A 26,814-nucleotide genomic window follows, 5' to 3' on the forward strand; every position below is an offset into this window, starting at 1 on the left:
GAATATTGCAATCTTTGGTTAGTTCACCTCAGTCTTCTTCATTGTGAAAATTCCTTTCACTGTAATCAATTCAACAAATATGTAATGATCATCTATTCTGTGAAGAGATGTAAGGTTCATAAAGGTTTCATGTCTGTCGCTATTATCTCAGTGTCAGCTATGGTGCATTTCACATAATGGGCATTCCAAAAGGATCTGGTCAAGAGATATGAATAAAGGTCTCATACTGAAGCAGTGGAGTATAGTAGAACCAGCATAAGCTTTAGATCTGAGTTCATATCCTAGTTTTTTCAATTATTATCTATGTCAGGCGTCCTCAAACTACGGCCCGCGGGCCACATGCGGGTGTTTTTGCTGTTTTGTTTTTTTACTTCAAAATAAGATATGTGCAGTGTGCATAGGAATTTGTTCATAGTTTTTTTTAAACTATAGTCTGGCCCTCCAACGGTCTGAGGGACAGTGAACTGGCCCCCTGTTTAAGAAGTTTGAGGACCCCTGATCTATGTGATCTACAGCAAGTTGCTTAACCATTTATTTTTGTAAAAGGAGGTAATATCTATTTTACAAGGATTATGAGAATTTAACAGGATAGTGGTTTATTAAAACTCCCACTGTGGCCCTTGCTGGTGTTGCACAATGGTTGGAGTGCCAGCCCACCCCCCAAAGGGTCATGGGTTCAATTCCCAGGCAAGGGCACGTACCTGAGTTTGCAGGTTGGATCCCCTGACCTGGTTGGGTCTCATTTGGAAGGCAATCAATAGGTGTGTTTCTCTCATATCAATGTTTCTCTCTCTCTCTCTCTCTCTCTCTCTCTCTCTCTCTCTCTCTCTCTCTCTCTCCTCACCCCCTTCCATCTCTCCCTTCCATCCTCTTTAAAAAGCAATGAAAAAATCCCACTGTGTGAATAGGTAGTATTTTCTAGAGTCTGTGTTTCAAAATACATACAAGGCTTTAAAAATTGAATGGGTTAAAATTCCTGTTCTTAATAAATTTTCACAAATCACAGAATATCATGGAAATTTGGGGTATTCACAGTAGGGAAAGATAAAGTGTGTTTGAGGGAATCAGGAAAGGAGGTGGCATATGAAATGGTCCTTACAGGATAGTTAAGATTTCAACAATTAAAGTGCACAGGCATATCTATATTAAACAAAGACTCATATTCAGGGAGGTAAAAAGGTACTGGGTGTGACTGAAAAAAAGGTACTGAGTGTGACTGAAAAAAAGGTACTGAGTGTGACTCTTTGGGCTGTAATGTAGGGATGGCACAGGGAAGTAGTGAGAGATATGCAAGAAATGTGGGGTGGGGCAATATTGGTGGTGTCCAGTTCTTTAACATAGTAGACAATGGGAAACTTTTGATTTGGAGGCAGGCCTATGGAATACGTAATAGGATTGGAGGGTGGAAGCACCAAGAGTGGAGAGACAAGTTAGGAGAGGCTACTAGTATTGCACTATTTCAGGTAAGAGATGATAAAGGCCTGTAGCAAAGGGAGGGCAGAGGAAGTGCAGAGAAGACACTGGAGAGGCACATTTCAGAGAACTGCCCCACACTGGCAAGGGAGGGTGCGGTTGGGGGTGAGAGATACAATGGAGGGACGATATCGATAGTATGCACCCCAACCACGGATCAAACCCACCACCATCTGGGTATGTGCCCTGACGGGGAATGGAAATAAAAACCTTTCGATGTACAGGATGATACTCCAACCAACTGAGTCACACTGGCCAGGGCTGGTTTTATGTTCTTAAAACAACTTCTGTATGATTTCCAAAGTGTATTTCAAAAGAATCTTTTTTACACTTAACAAATAATTTGTATTTAATGATAAATCACAAAATTTGTCCTGGACACGACATAGAGGCGTGAGGGATGGGGTCAACGGAATTTATGTGCCTTCTTCTCTTGTGGTTTACCCTCAGAGTAAAGAAATATAATTTTAAGAGCCTCTTTTAAAGTAATGAATGACCCATACTGCAACCTTAATTCACATTGCCCTTAGCATTTACTGTGTACACATGTTAGACCTCCCATCTTCACTTTTCCTTCTTTTTGTTGTCATGGGTCCTGCTTTAAGATAGGGAATTATAACAACAACTGCTGGGGTTCTTGTCCCAGCCTTAACAAGGGGTTCAGCAATCTGGAGAAAGGGGCTGATGTGTAGATTCAAGAAGGAGTCCAAAGACGAAAGATAATTTTGAAAGGCATTGGGGGTCAGAGGACCTTCAGCTAAAGGAACTGAAGACTACTTCCTTGTCTAAGGACCCCGCGATATTTATTTAACACAATTTGTCCTAAGGCAAGGTGGAGATATACACTTCAAAGGGTAAGGTTACAGAAGCATTGTCAGTTTGGGGAATAGCCTACAGCTATTCAGGTGTTTGGCCAATAGGAGGCAATAAAATGCCCTGAGCTGTCTGGCAGCAAACGATTATCCTATTCAGATTTGGGGGAAGTGCCATTTAGCAGGTTCCAACAGGTAAACTACATATGTGGCTCACCCTTGTTGAGCCGCCCAAGCTTCACCAACCTTTTGGTGAAACTCTTGTAATTATTACATACTGGAATTGGTTCCCAGCAAACAATAATAAAGCTCCTTCTATGTACCAGCCCTTTTCTAAGTGCTTTATTTATATTTGCTTCTATAATTCTCATAACAATTCTATGAGGAAAGCATTTAGTAGCATTTGTATTTTACAAATGATGAAGCTACATAAAAGGAGAAATTAAGTAACCTGCCTAAATTCCCACAGCTTAGAAATGGCAGGGCGGGAATATGAACTTTGAAATCTGGCTCCTAAGCACATGCTCTACACCACTCCACTTACCATCTTTTGTATTAGCATAATATGCACTGCTTTGTATTAACACATATTATGATTTTTTTAAGCTTCTGATGCTCCATTGTAAACAACTTTCATAATATCAACATTCATAGTTCCCAGCTGTGTTCAAATTTATATCTTCCAGTGTTGGGCAATCTTACCTCCTTGTCTTACAAAATCTTTCTATTTTTAAAATTATTTTTATTATTATTGACTTTAGAATGAGAGGAAGGGAGAGGGAGGAGAGAGAAAAAAAACATCGATGTGAGAGAGAAACATCGATCTGTTGCCTCCTGCACATGCCCCGACCAGGGATTGAACCCACAAACTGGGGTATGTGCTCTGACAGGGAGTCGAACCCGTGACCCTTCAGTGCACAGGAGGATGCTCCAAACAACTGAGCCACACCAACCAGAGCTCTATTTTTTTTTTTTTTAATCTCAAGGGTAATTTGTTTAACTAGTACATTTCAAGGGATTAATTGGTCACTCGCTTTGGGCACAGACTGTGATTATCAATCTCTGGTCAAGAAATATTCACTGAGGACCTACTCCATGCTAGGCAAAGGGCTAGGCATCAAGTTACAGAGCTGTATAAGAAAATTTACATGAACAGATCCTTTCCAGAAGCATGGTAAATGTTCAGAGTGAGGGTCACATGAAAAAAAAAAAAAAAAAAGGGCATAGAGTTTAGAGTGTGGTGTGTTTTGAACAAGGGGAGGAAGTGCTTTGAAAGAAGGCTATTCCAGCCACTAGAGCCAAGATTGTGAGCATGAGAATGGAGGTAACATAGATACTGGAGCAGAAAAGTTAATTAGGCAGAAGTCTTAAAGAACTGTAGAATATGAGACATCTAAAAGTGAGGAACTCATGAGCAGGTTGGCAGGAGATCTCAAGTTTCTACTGGTGACATCTCACATGGCTAAAAGTCTTCTTCACTAGTCCTCTTCATTTTGTACTTTACTTAAAACTTCTGCTTCTTCTTGATCCTAAAACTTGCTCAACTGAAATAAGTAACTGGAGTCTCTCTTGAAGTTGGGAGCAAAGGTCTCTACAGGAGATGGCACACACATGAAAGATTTCTTCTGTCCACTGAGACTGCTTTCAACGTTTAACCGTGTGTTTGTTTTCTTCTTCACGGTTCCCCATTCCTCTCTTTAGGCCTCTCCCCGGCGTTGTAGAATCAGTTGGGGAGTAGGTATGAGCTCTATTGGAATACTTTTTTTTTTTTTCTTTTAAAGGGATTTACTCTCCTCCGGGAAGGGGGTGGGGTGGGGAGGATGCCTACACAACACAGAAACAACCTATCTAGGGATTCTTGGCTAAGGTGACTGATTCACAAAGGAGTCAGTGCAAGACCAAGAAAGGAGGCAAAGAAGAAAAAATTCTGACCCAAATATGAGTACTACTTTTTCTCCTTCAATAACAAACCTTCTCCTGGTCTCAGTTGATAAGAGGGAAGTGAACCATTTTTAAAAAATATGTTTTTATTGATTTTAGAGAGAGAGAGAGAGAGAGAGAGAGAGAGAGAAACATCGAACTGCCTTCTGCCTGCCCTCTCCTGGGGACTTAGCCGGAAACCCGGACAGGTGCCCTGACAATCGAACCCATGACCTCCTGGTTCATAGGTCCACACTCAACCTTTGAGCCACACTGGCCAGGTGGCCATCAACATTTTTAAGCTAGTAAGTGTTAGGTCCCTAAAGGAGGAACACACGAGGCCAGAATAGTGAGGAATTACGAATTTATTCGATCATATGCACACCAGGTAGCTGAGCCTGGATGGCTCCAGCACCCAGTGGCTTTTAAAGGACTTTTGGGAGGCTTTATTTCTGGGTGGAGACTTTATGCATATCTGGAGGAGAGATAATGGAATGTGGTCACCGCAAGTGAAATGTGGTCAAAGGGAACGTCCATAGTGAAATGACCTGAAAAGCCAGTTCCCAGGGGAGGGTATCAATTCAATTGCTCGGTCAAACCTAACAGTAAGTACTCTAGCTTACACATGGGAAATGACCAACATGTATTTGTTGATGCTAACAATAGTGAAACCATGACTTATAATACTGTTAGGTAAGAACTTGTCAAGTGAAATCAACAAACATTTCTTGAAAAAGTATTTCAAAGAAAGGACAAGAAAGCTAATGGACAGTTAAATAGGAATTCAAGAAGCTGTACAGGTGGAATTACAAATGTTTCTGATATCTAAAAATCTCATCTGTGTCAGACAGAAGGGGCATATTATTTGTGGAAGTTAAGGTCTTCAAAACCAGTGTAAAAAGAAACTCTATCAGGATAGCAAGACTTTTTTTTTAATCATGTGGAAGAGAAATTGTCAGAGTCAAAAATATTCGTGAAATCTCTTTATATGTCATAAAATAGTGTGCATATTTTGTTTTAATATTTGTAGAAATTATTATGCCCACCACGTTTAAGACCCCGGACTATTAAAAGAACTGTCAATAGATAATTAAGCATTCCAAACTTTCTATCCATAAGATCTAACTATTAACTCCTAAAAGGAATGAGAATTAGGTAGCTAATGCTAATGTGTTCCTGTTTGCCTACAGGTTGCTCTAATCCAGCTATTTTCTTTTTTAATTTAATCTTTATTGTTCAAAGCATTACATATGTCCCACTTTTTACTCACTGACCCCCTCCAGCCTGTCCCTGCTCCCTACCCCAGGCCTTCACCACCCTATTGTCTGTGTCCATGGGTTATGCATATATGCATACAAGTTCTTTGGTTGATCACCTCCCACCCACCCAACTTACCCCACCCTCTGAGATTCCACACTCTGTTCCATGCTTCCATGTCTCTGGATTCACTCCATTCATCACTGTATTTTGTTCATTAGATTCCACATATGAGTGAGATCATGTGATACTTGTCCTTCCCTGACTTAATCCATCGATTTTCAACCAATGTGCTGCAAGAGGCATAATGGTATGCCTCAAGAATTTTTACAACATGCAATACCTAACTATTTAGTCAGGGGCACCTGACCTCTTTTCCCTTAGATTGTCAAATTAAAAAATGACAACAGCCAACACAACAATAGCTGTGAATGAATCAAAATCATACCTTTTTTTGTGTGTGTCAGATCAGCAAAAAATATATTTTTTGGTGTGCTGCAGAATTTTAGTAATTTGTTTATATGTGCCACGAGAAAAAGGTTGAAAATTGCTGCTCTAATCTATGCCACTGTTACTCCTCTCTATGCTATTATATTAGAGATGTGCTTCTTGTTATGACTATTAGCCCATTATTTGTGATGTATTTTGCAAGTAGTGTCTTCCACTTTGTCTTTGGATTTTGCTTCTGGTGATTTTTGCTACATAAAGTTTTTGTAAAAAATGTAGTCTTTTATTACATTTGGATTTTGAATTATAGTTCAAAAGCCTTTTCCACACCCAGGTTATAAAGGAATTCATCGGTGTTTTAGTACTTGTTTGGTTTTGTTCTTTACATTAAGATCTCTGATTCCTTTGGATTCTATTCTTGGGTGTAGTGTGAGGTACAGATCCAACTGGATCTTTTGACCAATGACTATATTCTCTGCAGCCACACATCTATAAACTCTCCCTTAGGGTGAGTCACTTAGTGAATCACATTAGTTTTTTTGTTTGATTCCAAAGGATAGTGAGTTCTGAAAATGTTTATAGATTCTGAGGGTGTACCTTATTTGGAGCTCTAGTGCCTCATATAAAGAATATTGTATTTACAAAGTACTTTTCTGATTGGCCAGACCTACTCAAGCAAGGATTGTGGAGATTTTAAATAAGGTGATATGGTTTCCATGATTAAGGACTTCAACTTGTGGAAGTACATGTGGAGTGATTCGAAAACAATTGAAGGCAGCATAACTACTAGACTTTCCATTTTGTGTTACTCCCTAAATACCAGGAAGTATTTCTCTGCACTAGGGCAATCAATCTATGAAGGAGTTGCTTTTGAATTATTCATTTTATTCCTTTCTTTTTATTAAATTTATTGGGATGACATTGGTTAATAAGATTATATAGGTTTCAAGGGTTAATTTTTATGATACATTTCAACTACAAGTAATGGAGAATTTAACTTACAGAGGCTTAAACATTTTTTTCCCTCTCATATCAAGAAATCTGGAGGAACAACAATGAGGTACCATCTCACACCTGTCAGAATGGCTATCATCAACAAATCAACAAACAACAAGTGTTGGCGAGGATGCGGAGAAAAAGGATCCCTCGTGCACTGCTGGTGGGAATGCAGACTGGTGCAGCCACTGTGGAGAACAGTATGGAGTTTCCTCAAAAAACTGAAAATGGAACTCCCATTTGACCCAGTAATCCCACTCCTGGGAATATATCCGAAGAAACTAGAAACAGCAATCAGAAAGGATATATGCACCACTATGTTCATAGCAGCACAATTTACAATAGCTAAGATTTGGAAACAGCCTAGGTGCCCATCAGCAGATGACTGGATCGGAAAACTGTGGTACATCTACACAATGGAATACTATGCTGCCATAAAAAAGAAGGAATTCTCATCATTTGCAGCAACCTGGATGGAATTGGAGAACATTATGCTAAGTGAAATAAGCCAGTCAATGAAAGAAAAATACCACATGATCTCACTCATTTAGGGATAGTAAAGAACATTATAAAGTGGTGAACAAAAAGATAGATACAGAGACAGTAAAGCATCAAACAGACTTTCAAATTACAGGGGGAAAGTTTGGGAAAGGTGGGGGAGTTATGAAATCAAACGAAGGACTTGTATGCATGCATATAAGCATAAACAATGGACGCAAAACTCTGGGGGGGGGGAGGGCATGTGTGGGTGTGGGGTGGGGGGGGTAATAGTAAGATATGTACACATATAATACCTCAATAAAAATATTAAAAAAAAAATAGAAATCTGGAGGTAGGCGGTTACTAGCTTTGGTCCAGCAGCGCAACAGTGATAGGTATACATACCACCTCTATGGTTCTGCTGGCCTTTACCCATGGTTCCAAGATGGCTGCTGAAGCTCCAGGTGTCACATCCAGGTTCTGCAGAGTAGCAGAATATGCTACCCTAAAATATACCACTTTGGCATAAGGATTCTTTTGAACTACAGGCATTTAAGGATTAGCTGATGCAAAAAGGACACTTTGATCTCTCCTTTTCCTCCTGAAAGCAGGAGATAAAATTCCCTTGTAAAAGATGCCCTCCCTATACCAAGAGGAGAAGGACATTTTTATCAGAGATAAGGAGCTGAGACCAAGAGAAACCTATATAAACAGACCTTGTTATAAATAGCCCTATCTTCCCTTCGCTTCCCCATATATTTTAGTTATGTTTTCACAATTACTACTCTATGTTCAACTTAATGTGTACTAGTAAGTACTTAGTTCAAAATGCTTTTTGGGTCTTCATTTTCCTAGAAGGTTCTCATGTAAATGTAAAAGTAGAATGTGCATGCTTTTCTCCCCTTAATCTGTTTTATGGCAACTTAATTCTTAGGCCCATCCAGAGACCCTAGGAAGGCTGAGTGAAGTTTTGCACCCACCCTCCCCCCACCCCATCCTCCTATAGTTCAAAGGAGGAATAGGGTGAAGGGGCATACAATCTGATCTGTTTCTTTTATCAGAAAAAAGAGTTTCCCTAGACTTCTTCAGAAGACTTCTACTTATGTCTCCTTGGCTAGACTCTGTCACATGGCCACCCCTAAATGCAAGAGAAGCAGGATATAGAGCATTTGGATTTTTAAATTTTTAATGGGAGAAACAGCAAGGGAGAGGGCAACCAATGGAGTTGGCTGCATTGAAGTATCTCATTTCTGCTTGCTGAAAAACAATGCCTAACATGGCACAAGTCTGAATATGCAGTTCCAGATCTTAAAAAATTTCTTTAAATAGGGCAATTGTGTATGCTATTAGGTAGGAAATATATATGTATATTTCAGAGAGGAAAGGAAAGGGCGAGATAGAAATATCAGTGATGAGTGAGAATCATTGATCGGCTACCTCCTGTATGCCCCGCACTGGGGATCGAGCCCACAACCTGGGCATATGCCCTGACTAGGAATCGAACTGTGACTTCCTGGTTCATAAGTCAACACTCAACCACTGAGCCACACCAGCTGGGTAGATAGGAAATATCTTGATCCCCACTTTCAGAAACTTAGCAGGTGATGAGCTCATTATTTTTTATTTTGTGTGGGATACTGATTTCATTTTTTAAATATATTTTATTGATTTTTTTTTTTTACAGAGACTGGCAAATTTATATCAATTTAAATATGAAACAAAGACTAAATTGACAGAAATTATTATAAAACTATGATTATATAAATATGATTGCATAACTATTTATAAATATATAAATGTATTTAATTATAAATATAACTTTTGATAATGTAAAAATAATATAACTAAGAAACATCAGTCAGTTGTCTCCCAGGGATCAATATTTTGATAATGTAAAAATAATATAACTAAGAAATATTAGGTGATGATTATGGAGTACAAAAAGAATATGTAATAAAGAAATAAGACTGCTAATTTATTTCTTTCCTAGCAGGAAGTCAATCAACATTTGAATAGTCAGGTATTCTTTGACTATTGTGGAATCCTCCTATATAATAAAGAGGTAATATGCAAATTGACCATCACACCTTCACATTGGCCGCCCCCAAGTGGTCACAAGATGGCCACCACAAAGATGGCTGGCAGAGGGGGCAGTTGTGGGTGACCAGGCCAGCAGGGGAGGGCAGTAGGGGGCGATCGGGCCGGCAGGGGAGCAGTTAGGCATCGATCAGGCTGGCAGGGGAGTGGTTAGGGTGTGATCAAGCTGACAGGCAGAAGCGGTTAGGGGCAATCAGGGAGGCAGGCAGGCGAGTGGTTGGGAGCCAGCAGTCCTGGATTGTGAGAGGGATGTCTGACTGCCACAGGGATCGGGCCTAAACTGGCAGTCGGACATCACCCGAGGGGTCCCAGATTGGAGAGGGTGCAGGCTGGGCTGAAGGACACCCATGCCCCCCAGTGAATGAATTTCATGCACCGGGCCTCTAGTTAAGATATAAATCACAAAAATAATGCTTCATATCTTGAAAATTAAATAATACACCTTCACATACCCATGAGTCAAAGAAGAAATCACAAATTGTAAAATCTTTTGAGTTGAATGATAATAAAGATTCAACATACTCAAACTTGTGAAATATTATTCGAGTGGCTTTGGAGAGAAATCTGTGCTTTTAAATGCATATATTAGAAAAGAAGAAAAGCTAAAAAATCAATTACTTTCATTTCCTTCTCAGGAGGCTAAAAATACATCAAATTAAACCTAAAGAAAGCAGATAGAATAAGTAATAAAGATAAGATTATAAATCAGTAAAATAATAAACAAATTTACAATAGAGAGAACAAAGCTTAAGGTTGGGTCTTTAAAATGATGAAGGCCTTGCTGGCATGTCTCAGTGGTTAAGTGTGGACCTTCATAGGAGGTTCATACCAGGAGGTCACACTTCAATTCCCAGTCAGGGCACATGCCCAGATTGCATTGCAGGCTCCATCATTGGTTCTCTCTCATCATTGATGTTTCTATCTCTCTCTCCTTCTCCCTTCCTCTCTGAAATGTATAAAAATATATTTTTTAAAAAGTTGAAGGAAGTTGATGAACCCCTATCAAGATGGAAAAAAGAGAACAAACACTAGCAATATCCAAAATAAAAAAGGTCATTACTACATTGTGTTCATATTAAAAAGATGTTGACAAAATATTATAAACAGTTCATGCCTCCCATTTAACATACTGCATTGTAATACTGGATTTACTTGTCTGTCACTGAACTCAGACTGAGACAAGGAGCTCAGATCAAGACAAGAGGTAATATCTGTACCATCTCTGTTTAGTTCACATGCAGTGCTCAATAAATGCAGAGGTAATAACAGAGGAGAGGGAGCACCTATTACCCAGGATTGTAAACAAACACTGCTTTCAATAGTTTTTATTACTCAAACAATAATTGATGGTTGGGTTACTCAAGACTTTTTTTAGCTGTAAGTCTAAACAATAGCAATTTCAAAATAAAGATATTAAGGAAACACACACACACACACACACCCCTATTTTTTTTTATTTAAGAAAAAGATAAAGTAATAAAGATAAACAATATTATCCCAAAGCAATAGAGAGCTTTGAGCTAAATCCAATTTATCTTTCCTTTATTGTACATGGACCAATACTATATCTTCTTATGTAATTTTAAATTCCATCCAGGTTATTTCCTCATCTGTCAATTTTAAAAGAAAAATACAGGATTCTCCCCATAATGGACTTATAGTGTAAATTTTGGTTATTTAACATTTTATAAACATCCATCAAGGCTGTACATGTTGGAGGGGACAGCTACAATGCATTCCAAAGAACCATAGAGGAACCATTTATAGTGCTGCAGAATAGAAGTCAGGGGAGGCCATTTTCTATTAGATTTCCAAATAGTTTAAGAGAGCAATAATGAGATTTGTGTATGTGGTGGTGTTTTGTTTTGTAGTAATATTTATGTGTTTTGGCAAAACCTTTTTATGCAAGCTGACAGGTGAACTTTCTTAATAACTTGACTGTTATGTAAAAGGAAATTTTAAGAAAATATCTTTTTTTTTATTGATTTTAGAGAGAGAAAAGAAGGGAGAGGGAGAGAGAAACATCAGTCAGTTGTCTCCCAGGGATCAAACTCAAAACCTGGGTATGTGGCCCTGACCAGGAATCGAACTGGCAACCTTTCGGTGCCTGTGACCACACTCAGACCGTCAGACTGAGGCTGGGGCTGCTGGGCCCTGCAGGAGCTGACAGTTCCTTCGGGTCTGGGTCTCACGAGCCCCAGGTGCCCTGCAGGTGATGCCACCCTGGACTCCCTCCCAGCCAAAGGCATTAGCGTGCTCCGCCGGCGGTCTGCCTGCGGCGGCGCTGCTTTCCCGGCCCTCACGGTCACAACTTCAGTCCCCACACCGCCCAGCCAGCGAGGAGGACGGGAATTTAACCCGAGAGCCGTGCGGCAGCGGCCCACGCCCTGCCGAAACCGGAAAGCCAGAGCCGGCGCGCGCCACCGGCCACTTCCGGTCACGTGAGCGGAGGGGTGGAGGCGGGTGGGGGGAGGGGGACAGAGAGCGCACTCGGCGCGCGGCTCCCCCTGCCGGCGGCGGGCGGCCACGGGACCGCCTTGCCACGACGACCCTCCTGGTCCTTCTATCTCCTCAGCACGCCGTGCTAGGCCAGGCTCCCGCCACGAATTTCATTTTTAACTCACAGTTTAGAGAGGCGCTCACTGGGTCTTTTTTTTTTTTTTTTTTGCGGGAAAGGGAGAATTGGAGAGGGAGGATAAAAAAAGACTCCAAGAGCGGGGTGAAGATGGAGAAAGGCGTCCAGGGCCCAGACTGGGACAGCGATGAAACGGTGATAGACGGGTCGGTGACGGAGAGTGACCTGGAAGAAGAGGAGCTGCCCTGGAGAAGGTGACCCTTAGCCCCCGGTGGGGAGACAGGGGCCGCCCGTGGGCCCGGCCCCGGCGCCAAGGGGCGCAGCAATTACCGGACCCTCGTAGGTAGGCCTTGTGAGGCAGCCAGGCCTGCGCTAGGAACTTGTAGATAAATAAGGACACAACCCCCCAACTTAAGAAAAAAATGAGCTTTAGAGTAGCTGGCTTTATGGCATTGAAAAAAAAGAAGAAGAAAATAAAAGGCCTTTACTCTTAGCCCGAGGCAAAAACGTAGTAGGTCTAAACAGCTCAAATGCCTTCTGCTCCGCAGCTTGTCGCTCAGGCCCAGGGCATGGTGAACGTCACTCCCCTAGGGCAGGCGGAGGCTGTGTGATGGGAGAACTGGGCACGACCCACCTGAAACCGGTACTTCTGTAAGAACCACACGGGGCCGTAGTTTCGTCCACCACCACCTCCCCGAGCAGAGGTCGTCTGCAGTGCTGGGTTCAGGGAAAAGGGAAAGGAGACGAGGCCCCTGCCTTTGGCCAGGAAGGACGCAGACACACAGTTTCAGCGTAACGTGGGCAGCCCAGGGCCGGGGCTCGGAGCACAGAGTGTCTTCTGTGGAAACCCAGGCGGCCGGCAGCGCTTGTTCGGGTGGATTTCGGAGCACAGGCTTGAAGACGGGTGAGGAGTGAGCCAGGTGAAGAGCAGGCGGTGTTCTAGGCCACGGTGTGGCCGTGGGACACAGCACTGTGCTGTGGGTGTTGGAAGGTACAGTTAACTCTGACTGAAGTGCTAACTGCCGGGGCGGGGAGTGGAGGACGATGAGCCTGGTAGGGTGAGGTCTTCTTCTAAGGCCTCTGATGTCCTGCAGGTGTCCTTGTGAAGTGTTAGGTGGAGGAGCAGCATTTTCAGGTTTTTGTTGACTCCAGCATGTCCTAGACTAGGGCCTTTTATTTTATTTATTTATTTATTTATTTATTTATTTATTTATTTATTTATTTATTTATTTTTAAGGCAGGGATGTCCATTTTCACCACTCCTTTTTAAAAATATATATGTATATATATATATTTATTGTTTTGAGAGAGGCAGAGGAAGAGAGAGTGAGAAACATCCATGATGAGACAATCATTGATGGGCTGCCTCCTGCATGCCCCTCCACTGGGGATGGAGCCCGAAACCCAGGCATGTGCCCTGACCAGGAAACGAACCAGGACCTCCTGGTTCATAGGTAGATGCTCAACCACTGAGCAACACTGGCTGGGCTAGCTGAGGGTTTTTAAAATTTCCATGCCCTTGTAAATCACTGTGGAATCCTGGTAAAATGTGGATTCCAATCCAGGAGTTATCTGGAGGGGTCTGAGATTCTGCATTGCTGACAGGCTTTCAGATTAAAGTTGGTACTATTAGAGAAGGGATCACCTTTTATAAGAGCTTAGCTTTGAGATCTAAGTAGTAACAGACTGGGATGATGAGACCTCAACTAAGAAGAAACAGTGGGAATGGAGGGAAAAGGGCAAATTTGAGAGATCTTTAGAGAGTGAATTTGGCAGGAGATGGTGGTTTATTAGAAATGGAGGATGATACCCAGGTTTCTGGCTTATTTATGTACTAGAGGCCCAGTGCATGAAATCATGCACTAGTGGGGTTCCTAGCACCTGCCGGCCCCTGGCCAGGACCTCCCTCCCTTCCCCTGGCCGGCCCCGCCCCCTGGTCAAACTCCCAGAGAACTCCTGGTCGAGGGGACAGTTTGCATACTACGCTTTAATTATATAGAATACACATACAGTAATATTTGCTCTTGTTGGTGTCCAGGGAACATTTTGACTAGTACATGGAATCTTATAACCACCGCCACAATCTAGATCCAGAACAGTTCCATCACTCCAGAAAAACTCCCTTTAGCTGCCCCTTTGTAGTCAAGCCCCTCTCCAACTTAAATCACTATTCCTATATATGTAGTATATCATCTTTTTTGTCTGTCTGCTTTCTTTCTCTGCTCCTCCCCCCACCTTTGGTTGTTAGCAGTTTGATTATGATGTGTCTAGGCATGATTTTCTTTGTGTTTTTTCCTGTTTTTGGTTCATTGATCTTGAATCTGTAAATTTATGTCTTTCACCAACCTTGGGAAGTTATGTTATAATTCCTTCATATATATTTTTCTGTACCAATTTCTTCTCTTCTGGAACTTTAAATGACCATAAATGTTAGACTTTTTGATATTGTCTCCCAGCTGCCTGAAGTTTTATTAATTCTACTGGTGGCCGGGTACACAAAATTAAAAGGGGATTAATTAGAGGAAATATTTTAATATTGCTATTTTCCCTTTCTCTATAATAGAAGTGTCAGAGATTAAAGAAAATTAGTAAAATGTATATGAAAATCTTATTCCTGTCAGAGTCTGGGGTGCACCACGGGATCCAGAGTAAGAACCCACCCACCCACGTGTGCCTTGAAATCGCACAAGACCCAGACCCGGCCAGCCCCACCACATTGGGATAGATCCAGACCTGGCCGGTCCCACCCTTGTCAAGTCCCACCCAGATGGGGGGTGTGGCCTGAGGTCCCCTGGCCCGGCCCCGGGGTGGAGGGCATGGCCTGAGGTCCCCTGGCCTGGGGTGGGAACATGGCCTGAGGTCCCCCGTCAAGCCCTGCCAGGTGGGGGGCACGGCCTGAGGTCCCCTGGCCTGGCGCCAAGGTGGGGGGCATGGCCTGAGGTCCCCCGTCAAGCCCTGCCGGGTGGGGGGCACGGCCTGAGGTCCCCCCACCTGGCGCCATTGTGGGGTGTGTGGCCTAAGGTCCCCTGTCAAGCTCCATGGGGGTGGATGGGGGGACGCAGCCTCAGGTCTCTGCTGATTGCTCATTAAGGCTTGTTAGGGGAACTTGGCCTCTGCTGTGGGTGTAGCCATCTTGTGTTACGGAAACCCCCACCCCCACCGTGGGTGCTGCCATCTTTGTGGTGGAGTGATGGTCAATTTGCATATTCTGTCTTTATTATATAGGATGGTCTTTCCTCTGTGTGCATGCATACCTGGTGTATCCCTCTCTTCTAATTAGATTATTAGATACCAGTCATATTAGGTTAGGGCCCCACCCTTATAATCTTAATTGCCTCCTTTAAGACTTGTTTCCAAATCTAGTCACATTGGGGGTTGATATAAGTGGGTTCATGTCAAAAAACCCATGAGCCACTTTGAAGAAGCTATCACTAGCTAAAAATGGGACAGTTTGAACATTGAAAAGAATTATAACAGCAGTGGATTTAAATCGATGAGTTTGTAATGGTCTTTAAAAACATATTTCAATATTCTGAAAACTGATAAGGAAAGAGAAAGAAGCAGCCCTAGCTGGTTTGGCTCAGTAGATAGAGCGTCAGCCTATGGACTGAAGGATCCTGGGTCCACTTTAGGTCAAGGGCACATGCCTGGGTTGTGAGCTCGGTCCCCGGTAGGAGGTGCAGGAAGCAGTTTTTATTATTGATGTTTCTATCTCTATCTCCCTCTCCCTTCCTCTCTGAAATCAATAAAAAATATTTTTAAATAAAATACACAAAATAAAAAAGAAAGGAAGAAGCAGGCATTTATTTTGCCTTTCCTATGCAAACTGTAGCTAAGTAACTTGGCTGAGTTAACATGGCTTGATGGAAAGTAATTGTATAGTTGATGAGTGAAAGTGTTTTTTAAAAAATATGTTTTTATTGATTTCAGAGAGAGAAAGGGAGAGGGAGAGGGAGATAGAAACATCAATGATGAGAGAGAATAATTGATTGACTGTCTCTTACATGACCCCTGCATGTGTCCTGACTGGTAATCGAACCCTGACCTCCTGGTTCATGGGTTGATGCTCAACCACTGAGCCACACTGGCCGGGCATGAGTGAAAGTTTTTAAAAACATGTATTTCCATTAATAAATGAAGAAAGTAATAAAGTAGAATATCGCCGTTTTATATACTCCTAATAATGAATAGACCTAGGCAATGGTCATCAATGATCACTAACATCACAAAATGAGTTACAACCATCATGTTGAGCAAGTGGCATCTGTTGCCTTTCACCAGAAACAGAAATCCAGACACTTCTACCCACTGTATCTTGGTATTAGAGTCACCAATGAAAACACGGTGCTGGAACAACACTTTACATAGAGAAGAGACAGAGCAAGATTGGCTTCAATAGTGGGCACTGGTCCCCCATGGCCATTGGCATGCCCACACCCCTCTTGTGCCACAGAACGAGGAACTTCATCCTCTCCCCAGAGAAGACATATATAGTGGTGGGATTGGCCAGGTGCCATGTGACACACACTTAAACAATCAAAGAGATACACATTGAGTCTGAAACAAGGAAAGGTATTCTCACACAAGGTAATAGGTCCAGCACAGCCTGAGAGAACTCTTGGTCTCTTTATAAGGAAGTGTTTCAAGCTCAAGGCCAAAAGGTAGTTGAAAGACTGCATGCGCAAGACTGCCTTTCCCGATATATACTTTATTATCTCCTGTAGGAAGTACACATATGCTTCCCCAAACTGAACTTGAATTAGATCAAACCTCTAGATCTAATAACCAGTTTACAGGAAATATACAAAATAGCAGAACATATTAAATGACATGCAGTCAGTAAATGCAAAATGGGGGAAACTCTTCAGTAAAAACAACCCAGTTTTTCAACAGATAAATTGCAAAGGGGTGGGGGAGGTTGGGGGTAATATAGAGATTTAAAAAGAGACTTACATAGCAACTAAATTTAATGTGTACCTTGTTTGGATCCTGATTTGAACAAAACAACTGTAAAAAGAGACACTTGGGGAAATGTGACTAAAATCTCTTTATTAGTTTTCCATTGCTGTATAACAACTTACTCCAAAACTTAGCATCTTAAAACAATAAACATTACTATCTTGTAGTTTCTGTGCTTCAGGAATCTAGGAGTTGCTTAACTAAATCATCCTGCTCAGGGACTCCCAAGGCTGCATTCATCTCAAGGGTTCATGAGAAGGATCCACTTTCTACATGGTGGTTTTCAGAATTAGTTCCTCTCTGGCCTTAGTTCCTCTCTTACCTTCTTGCCACACAGGCTTCCCCCCAGGGCATTCACAAAGCAAGCTGACTTCCATGAGAGTATAGAAGCAAGAGAATAAGAGGAAGACAAGATGGAAGCTAGTGAATTTTTGTAACCTAATCTTAGAAGTAACATCCCAACATATTAATAGTGGTATAACTAAGAATGTTAGCAAGTTTATGTATAAAAAAATTACAGTTAAGTTTTCATTTTTTATGACCGAGTAATATTCCATCTTATATATGTACCACAACTTTTTTATCCACTCGTCTATTGATAGGTACTTGGTTTGCTTTCATATCTTGGCTATTCTAAATAAAACTGCAGTGAATATAGATAGGGGTGCATATAATCTTTTGGGTTTCTTCTGATAAATCTCCAGAAGTGGAATTGCTGGGTCATAAAGTAGTTCCATTTTGAATTTTTTGAGGAAACTCCATAAAAAACTTCCATAGTGGCTGCACCAGTCTGCATTCCCACCAACAGGTGCATGAGAGTTCCCTTTTCTCCACATCCTTGTCAACACTTATCACTTGTTGATGATAGCCATTCTGACAGGTGTGAGGTGATATCTCATTGTGGTTTTAATTTTCATTTTTCTGATAGTGATGTTGAGCATCTTTTTATATGACTGTTGGCCATCCATATGTCCTCTTCGGAGAAGTGTCTACTCAGATCCTGTCCTCATTTTTGTTAATCCTCACCCGAGGAGGGAGGGGGGAGAGAGAGAGAGAGAGAGAGAGGGAGAGAGAGAGAGAGAGAGAGAGAGAGAGAGAGAGAGAGAGAGAAACATCAGTATGAGGAAGATCGATTGGTTGCCTCCTGCACTTGACAATGCTGCAGTGCTGGCCAGGGATTGAACCTTCAACCCAGGTATGTGCCCTTGACGGAATCAAACCCATGACACTCTGGTGTGAGGGCCAACACTCTAATCACTTAGCCATACAGGCCAGGGCCTGTGCTCATTTTTTAAATTCGATTGTTTGTTTTTGTGACAGCCTGGATGGACCTAGAGGGTAGTATGCTCAGTGAAATAAGTCAGTCAGAGAAAGAAATACTGTATGATTTCACCTATATGCGGACTCTAAAGAACAAAATAAATGAAACTGACTTATAGATGCAGATGGTTGCCAGAGGGAGAAGGGGTTGGGGATTGGGTGAAAAAGGTGAAGGGATTAAGAAGAACAAATTGGTAGTTACAAAATAGTCACAGGGATGTAAAGGAAAGCATAGGGAATATAGTCAATAATATTGTAATATAGTCAATATTGTAATAACTATGTATGGTGCCAGTTTGGCACAGGAAATATTGAGGGGAACACTTTGTAAAGTATATGATTGTCTAATCTCTAAGCTGTACACCCTAAACCAATACAAAATAAAACTGACAGTAAACTGTAGGAAAAACCTGACAGTTAAATTGTTAGTCTTTGTTTAGGAAACATGATAACAATCTGTACCTTCTTTTTGATATTTGAAAGGTTGCTCTTTGATCAAGACACATCTTTTAGATCTGAGTTCAGTCTCCATCCTGATATAAGTGGAACATGCAAAGGTGAGAAATAATTCTTTTCACTAAGTAATCCATTTAATTTCCCAGGTGTTATTATTTCATTAATGTCTCCTTTTATATTTAGTCTTATTCTTTAACTTTACACAGAGTTAGTTTCTTTGAGGCATCTGTAATAGACCCTGAGGTCTATTAAGGTCTGTTACTATGAGGACAGCAATGGGGATCATACTTCTGGAAGATGTGTACAACAGAGATATGGTAGTAGTACTGAGATAGCTCTTCTCCGCCCCCACAACTATATAGTTTAACCCTAGAAGCTGAAAAAGTCAATAATACTTTTTTCTTGTTAATCCTCTCCCAAGGGTATTTTTCCCATTGATTTTTAGAGAGGGGAGGGGAAGAGAGAAACATCAATGTGCGAGAGACACATTGACTGGTTGCCTCCTGCACATACCCCGACAGGGGCTGGGGATCAAACCTGCAACCCGGGTACATGCTCTTGACTGGGAATTGAACCCACAACCCTCTGGTGTACAGGCCAACACACTGAGCAACAACTGCCAGGGCAGTAATAGTACTTTATAATAACCAGTCTGATTCTTTCAGTCAAAATTAAGTTGCAAATATCCTTGGTATATATTTTTTATTTATTTTCATTTTATTATTTTTTATTGAGGTATAAGTGACATATAACATCATATTATTTTCAAGTGTAAAAAATAATGATTCATTATCTTATATAATAAAACCCTAATATGCAAATAGACTAAATGGCGGAATGACCAGCGGGACGACCGGTCACTATGATGCGCACTGATGACCAGGGGGCAGATGTTCAACGTAGGAGCTGCTCCTGCGTTGAGCGTCTCCCCGCCGCCCCCCCACCCCAAGAGGGAGGTGACTGGCAGCAGTGATCGGGGGTGGGACCGGCCAGTGGGTAGCACCCGGTTGCCAGCCAAGGCGGGTGCCAGCAGGGGCCCCCTCCCCCACCCATCGCCCCACCCGCCCATCACCCCACAGATGGCCCTGATCGCCGGCCAGGCCTAGGGACCATACCCTATATATTGAGAACAGTCTCTTAGATTTAAAAATTAAAACCTGGCAAGGCTACTCTTAACACTGAAAAAACAGGATGATTTAGTGATGACATGCATGAACTCTGGTTTGCACATTTTGTGGTCAGCCCTGATTCTGATACTTATAACTGTGTGACGAAGCCAATTACTTAACTTCTCTCTGCTTCAGTTTTTCCACCCATAAGATGGGGAAAGTGGTACTACTACCTCAGAAGGATCATGTTATGTAGTACTTTTTATAATCAGGACAAAAATTGTAGCTATCCATACAACAGCAAGATGCCTTTCACCTGTATGAAAAGTATGGTCACTGGTGCATATAACGTCCCAGATTGTGAAAGGGATATCCGACTGCTGGTTTAGGCCTGACATTCCCCAAGGGGTCCTGGATTGTGAGAGGACGCAGGCTGGGCTGAGGGACCCCCCTCACCCCTATGCACGAATTTTGTGCACCAGGCCTCTAGTTTCTATATATTTTGAAATGATTACCACAGTAAGTCTAGTTAACAGAGTTTATTACATTAGTGCAGTTAACTTTGTCACACAGTAAGTCTAGTTATATATTTTTAGAAAGTGCCTTTCACCTGCCAATTCATACTTCCTGAGTCCACTTCTAGATCAATTTAAATGGTGTCTAGAAAAGCCTATCACTAATTGTTACTGTTTAAAAAGTTCAGTTCGGCAGTTGGTGTTTAAATGGTAGGTTATCTCCTCTTACTATTTCTTCTTGTGAGCATTTTCATTTGGAGGATGTCTGGAAATGAGTATAGAAGAAAAATTTCCTAAACACCATGAAGATCTTTGTATAGTTTGCAAAGTCTTTTCACTATACATTAATTCACCTCATACCACAATGGCAAGTTACAGTTTTGTCTTGGAGTGGTTTTTCTTACTTATAATCAGAAGGGACAGTGAGCAGTATTGGTCTCCAGAATGTATTCTTTGATGTATAAAGTACCAGTAGGAAAAAAGTTAGAGGTCTGCTTTAATATTCCATCCAAGTTTTTTTCTTTTATTTCATTTCCAAATGGATAGACTTTTATTATTTTTGCTAATTACTAAAAGTATAAAATATTTAAAAAATAAAAAATTATATTATGTAGAAAATTAAAGCTCCTACCCCCTATTCTTTCCTACAGTTCCACTCCCAAAAATTGCCAGCATTTAGTATTTGTATATCCTTCTAGACTTTTATATGCCAATATAAATATCTTTTTGTAATTGCTATTATACTACATAATATGTTTCATATTTTGTTATATTTATCTACCTTAACCTTTTAAATTGGTACATATTATTTTGTATGAATGTACCCTTAATAAATTGATTATATTTTTGATGTTTCTCAATATTCTAACAAATATGAATATTCTAATGCTTACACCTTTGCCTACTTTTTTATTATTTATTTAGAATAAATAACTAGCAACAATTAGATTTACTTTCAAATAATGTATCCTGATTTTAAAGGATCTGACATGTGTCAGATCTTGACATTATGGTCCCCCCAAAAAATGTCTTTCCCCTCTATTCAACATAGGACATATTCAGTCTTTGCAAAACTGATAAACAAAAGTATCTGATTATTTTAATTTTCACATTAAAGACTATTTAGGCATATATTAATATTGACCACTCATACTTTTTTTTGACCATTCATACCTTATATACCTCCTAATCTTTATTATTGATTTATAAGAGCATTTTACATATTAAAGGTAACAAAAGTTGTCATATGTATTGCAAATAGGTTTACCCAGTTTCTTAGTTATGTTTTCATGTTATGCATGATATATTTTGTATTGTAGAAGTTTTAAGTTTTTTTTAATCCTCACCCGAGGATAGTTTTCCATTGAATTTTATAGAGAGTGGAAGAGAGAGGAAGACAGAGAGAAATATCAATGTGAGAGAAACACATCAATTTGTTGTCTCCTGCACATGCCCCAGCCAGGGCCCAGGGATGAGTCTGCAACCCAGGTATGTGCCCTTGACCGGAATGGGATCCAGGACCCTTTGGTCTACAGGCTGATGCTTTTATCCACTGAGCCAAACTGGCGAGGGCAGTCTTTTTTTTTTTTTTTTTTTCAAGGTTTATTAGTTTTTTCAAATTTAGAAATAGTTTACCTGTTTCAAGACTATAAAGTATTTTATCTTTATTTCCATTTATTATATTTATAGCTTTTACAAATAATCTTTTTGGAATATTTTGGCCTATGGGAAGGTAGTTCTAAATTTATTTTTTTCTAAATGATTAACCAATTTTCCCAATATTATTTATTAAATAACTCTTCTTGGTGCCACTGTTTAAAATACCATGTTGTTACATAAGTTCCTAGATATATATATATATATATATGTCTGTTTTCCACTTTTTGTTTTGTTTCATTGATCTTTTTGACTATTTCTACTTCTGTGCCATTATTACATTTTTTACCAACCTTAGCTTTTAGTACATTTCTATATCTGGGCAGGAATATATCTTCCTACACAGAATAGCTGGCTACAACATTCATCCTAAGCTTCTTGGATACAAACAGCAAGCTCAGCACCCACTGTGAACTTCTGCCCTCTTCCATCTTTTGTTGGTGGGATTTCTTAGCTGGGTAGTTTTCAGGGATTCTGATGGAAGAAATCCATATATTTACTTCTGAAGGAGCCCCTCCTTTTCCTATGATGAGTCACCAGCTGTTTACTAATGTTTTCTATTTAATTTATTTTCATCTTCTAATCTATAGAGGGTATCTCCCCCCCCACACACCTTTTTTTTTTTTTAAACCATTGCTGTTTTAGATTTTTAAAACCTAATCATTTCTTTGGATTCTTTCTAGGAATTGGGAAGGGAAGAAAGTTAAAATGTGGGCTCAATTTGCCATCTTGAAACCGAAACTTGGGCTTTTCCTTAATTATACTAACATGATGGGTTTTAAAAAAGACCTAAAATGATTAAAAAAAATAAGTATTCTTTCTAGTGGGATTTAAGTCTATATAATTTTCTATATATATCCTTTGCATCATTCATCCTGAAAAAAAGTAACTATCAAGTATTATTTTATTCACTGTAGTGTGTATGTTTCTTCCTAATTAATAAGTTAAAAACCATAATATATAAAAGTGGCAATTATGAAATTATAATTTACAAAATGATCTTTAATGACTTTTTTTTTTTTTTTACTATCTTTAAACCTTGGATCATTGTCAGAGCAATAAAACTGTTATGAATGATTATGATTATATTCCATTCTAGGCACACGCTCTCCTGAGATTCAGCTTGGATTGAAGCTCAGAGAGGATCCACAAAATCAAATAAGTAAAAAGAAGACTATGCCTGTGCTTAGTGAGAATGCAGTCTTACAGGTGTGTAAGCATATTGATTCAATACATACTTGTTAAAAATTGGAAATGCTATTTTAAAGAGTGGCAAGTTACTAATGATTAATTCTTTTTGTCTGTTATTTTGCTTCTTCTATCTTTTATCAGTTTTTTCTCCTTTCTTAGCTAATCATTCTATTTCCCTGTTGCAAATTTATTGAAAGACAGTTTGCCGAGAACCAATTCCAGCATGTAATAATTACAAGAGTTCCGTCAAAAGGTTGATGGGACTTGGTGGGCTCAACAAGGTTGAGCCACATATGTCATTTACCTGTTGGAAACGGCTAAGGCACTTCCCCCAAACCTGAATAGGATAATTGATAGCTGCGAGACAGCTCAGGGCATTTTATTGCCTCCTGTTGGCCAAACACCTGAACAGCTTGTAGGCTATTCCCCAAACTGATAATGCTTTTGTACCCTTTGATACCTTACCCTTTGAAGTATATTTCCACCTTGCCTTGGGACAAATTGTGTTTAATAAAAGGCATCCTGAGACAAAGAGTCTTCAGTTCCCTTTAGCTGAAGCTCCTCTGACCCCCAGTGCCTTTCAAAAATATCTTTCGTCCTTGGACTCCTTCTTGAATCTATGTGCAGCCCCTTTCTCCAGAATGCTGAACCCTTTGTAAGGCTGGGTAAAGAACCCTGGCATTATGGTGCCCTAACGAGGGACACCAACAACAGTTTTTTTTAGGAGGAGGTGTTAAAATATTTCCTTTTTCCTCTTTCCTTTATTTTTCTCTTTCAGTAGAGATGTAGAAGTGAGAGGAACAGAATGTTATAAGAAGTTAAATTAGAATATAATAACTACAATTTTCATTTCCATGATATGTCATAGTCATCTTAAATTTATGAAGAAGATATTAGTCTATGTGATAGAATTTGAGGTATGGGCCAGTGAAAGGCTTTTCTGTTGTCCTGTGTGTGTGAATGCATGTGTGTGTATACACACTTATATACACACATTTTTATTTGCTTCTTTGTAATGTAATCACCTTGAGGAAAGGTAAGGGATGATTTAGTACCTTGACCTTGGCATAAATAAATTAGCTAACCAGAGATACCTACAAAGTCTTAAGGAATGGAAGGGAAGATTTGACCATGCGGATCTATTTAATATTATACCTAGGAAGGTGTCTCACTTGAATTATCTCTGATTGAAAGAAAATTTTAACATAAAATATTTTTCCTTGAAGCTGAAATGTCTATAGTTAGTTTTTAATAATTTGCTTAAAAATCATTTTGCAATTTCTGAGTTAAGGGAAAAACATTTTCCTCCTTAGTTTCAGTAATTGTGAAATGGGAAGTAACAATTTTTTCAGTTTATTTCAGAAACATTTGCTATGAGAATATTGTACCAGGCTCTAGATCAGTGATGGGCAACCTTTTGAGCTTGGTGTATCAAACTTCGCCAAAAAACTGAGCATAACTCGGGTAGTGTGTCACTTTGAGGAAAAAACTAACTCCAAGACTCTAGTCGCAAATGTTTCATCCTCAGGAGCAGCAAATGTTTCATCCTCGGCATGCGGCCGCGTGTCATCAGAAATGGCTATGCGTGTCAGTGCTGACACGTGTGTCATAGGTTTGCCATCACTGCTCTAGATTATACCTCAGAACAGTGATTTTGAAAGTTTGATTATCAGACTCATTTGGATAGCTTTTTAAAAATATAAACTCTTAACACCTGTACTTGAGTGGAACTTAGGAATCTCCATTTTTGAAAGACTCCCAAGTAATTTTTGATAATCAACCAGCTTGGAACAATTGCTTTACAGGACTTTAAGAGTTAATGGGGTAGGAGAGGCTGGGGGAAAGTGAATGGGGGGGAAAAAAAAGGAGATATATGTACTACTATATGTAATACTTTAAACAATTAAAAAAACATTAAAAAAAGAGTTAATAATTATATCTTTCAAAGGTTGGACATCAGATAGTAAATCAGCTATATGCTGTATGGGCTTGTTGTAAAATTATAATAAGAAGGATAAATGAAGTATTTGATATTTGTCCCTCTTTTTTTCACCTTCATGGGAATTCATTGGTAGTAAAATAGATATCTCCTTTAACTTTCCCCTACCCCTCTTTTTTTTTTTTTGTCTACTGTAAAAGTTAGACCATATAACCAAAATGTTTAAATCTGAAGTGAATTTTAATATTATTTAAAAAATTGATACATATTACTCTCATTATTTTAATTTTTATTCTATGAAAATAAACCATTAGTGGAAGGGAAATATTCTTTTCCCACCTTAAAAAAACAGACCCCAACACTTTGCACAGTCATTCTTTCTTTATATTCCAGCACTCAGAACCCTTGTGACATTAGCCAGTGGAGGCTTGTTGTTGTGTGAATCATGTATAGAAATGCAAGTGGGCCTCCGTCAAGGAGACCGACAGACTTGGGTCTCTTTCCCTCAACCTTTACACTTGGTCAATTTGAAATAAAAGGCACTATTGCGGGGAGGGCGGGGGGGAAGAAAAGTCCACTCTGGGCGGGGGGGAGGGAAGGAAGAAGAAATTATATGAGGGAAATTGATTTTATCAAATAAAGAAATAGAGACACCAGAAAAGATGCTTTCCCATAATTATTTTCAAATAATAAAATATATTGCTTTATACCTTGAATTTATTTCTAAATAAATTCCAAAAAAATACTAAATGGATTTCTAAATAAATTCTTCCTTAGTGTTCATATACAATATTTATATTTCAACTTCAAAACAGAATATTTTAGAAATGATGGATTATTTTGGATAAGGATAAACTTTGTAGAAATCGAGGATCTTTGGTTTGTTATACACTATACTAATTTTAAAAATATAGGCAGGTCCTGGCTGGTGTGGCTCAGTTGGCTTGTACACCAAAAGGTTGCCAGTTTGATTCCCGGTCAAGGACACATGGCTGAATTGTCAGCTCAGTCCCCGGTAGGGGATGTGCAGTAGACAACCAATTGATGTTACACTCTCACACCTATGTTTCTCTCTCTCTCTAAAAAAATCAATAAACTATTCTTAAAAAATAAAATAAAAATATAAGCAGCATCTTTTAAAATATATCATATTCATCATTTTTGTTGGGTTTTGCAATATCTTTCCTTATTATTTACAGGTGCTATATAGCAAGCAGCTTTTATTTTTAAATTTTTATTTTTTATTTTATTTGAACATTTATTTTCATTGATATATATAAGGTGGGACAAAAGTAGATTTACAGTTATGAGTATGTGAAACAGTTTATTCTTCTATTACTAGCATTCCCATTGCAGGAAAAATCCTGCAATAGGGTTTCCTGCTTTTCCCTTCTCCCCTGGCCCTGCCTCTGCTTTTCCCTTGTCCCCCGGCCTGCCTTCTCCACCAGTCCGCCTGCTTTTCCCTTCTCCCCCGGCCCCGCCTCCGCTCCTCCCTTCTCCCCCGGCCCGCCTTATCTGCCAGCCCGCCTGCTTTTCTCCCTTCTCCCCCAGCCCCGCCTCCGCTCCTCCCTTCTCCTCCCCCCGCCCCGCCGCTTGCTTGCTTCTCCGCAGC

At 40.0% G+C, this 26,814-nt stretch overlaps 1 protein-coding gene across 1 annotated transcript in view; it reads left to right on the top strand.

Moving 5' to 3' along the window:
* The first annotated feature begins 12,185 nt into the window (after positions 1–12,185).
* Positions 12,186–26,814, top strand: part of ANKRD31 (ankyrin repeat domain 31) — a 123,476-nt gene continuing 108,847 nt past the window's right edge. The window contains exons 1-3 of the mRNA XM_054715168.1: positions 12,186–12,311; positions 18,820–18,893; positions 23,172–23,281. Of these exons, the coding sequence (XP_054571143.1) occupies positions 12,208–12,311; positions 18,820–18,893; positions 23,172–23,281 (288 nt within the window). The 5' untranslated portion in view covers positions 12,186–12,207. The remainder of the gene's footprint in view (positions 12,312–18,819; positions 18,894–23,171; positions 23,282–26,814) is intronic.

The sequence above is a fragment of the Eptesicus fuscus genome, chromosome 4 (genome assembly GCF_027574615.1).
Source record: "Eptesicus fuscus isolate TK198812 chromosome 4, DD_ASM_mEF_20220401, whole genome shotgun sequence".
NCBI lineage: Eukaryota > Metazoa > Chordata > Mammalia > Chiroptera > Vespertilionidae > Eptesicus > Eptesicus fuscus.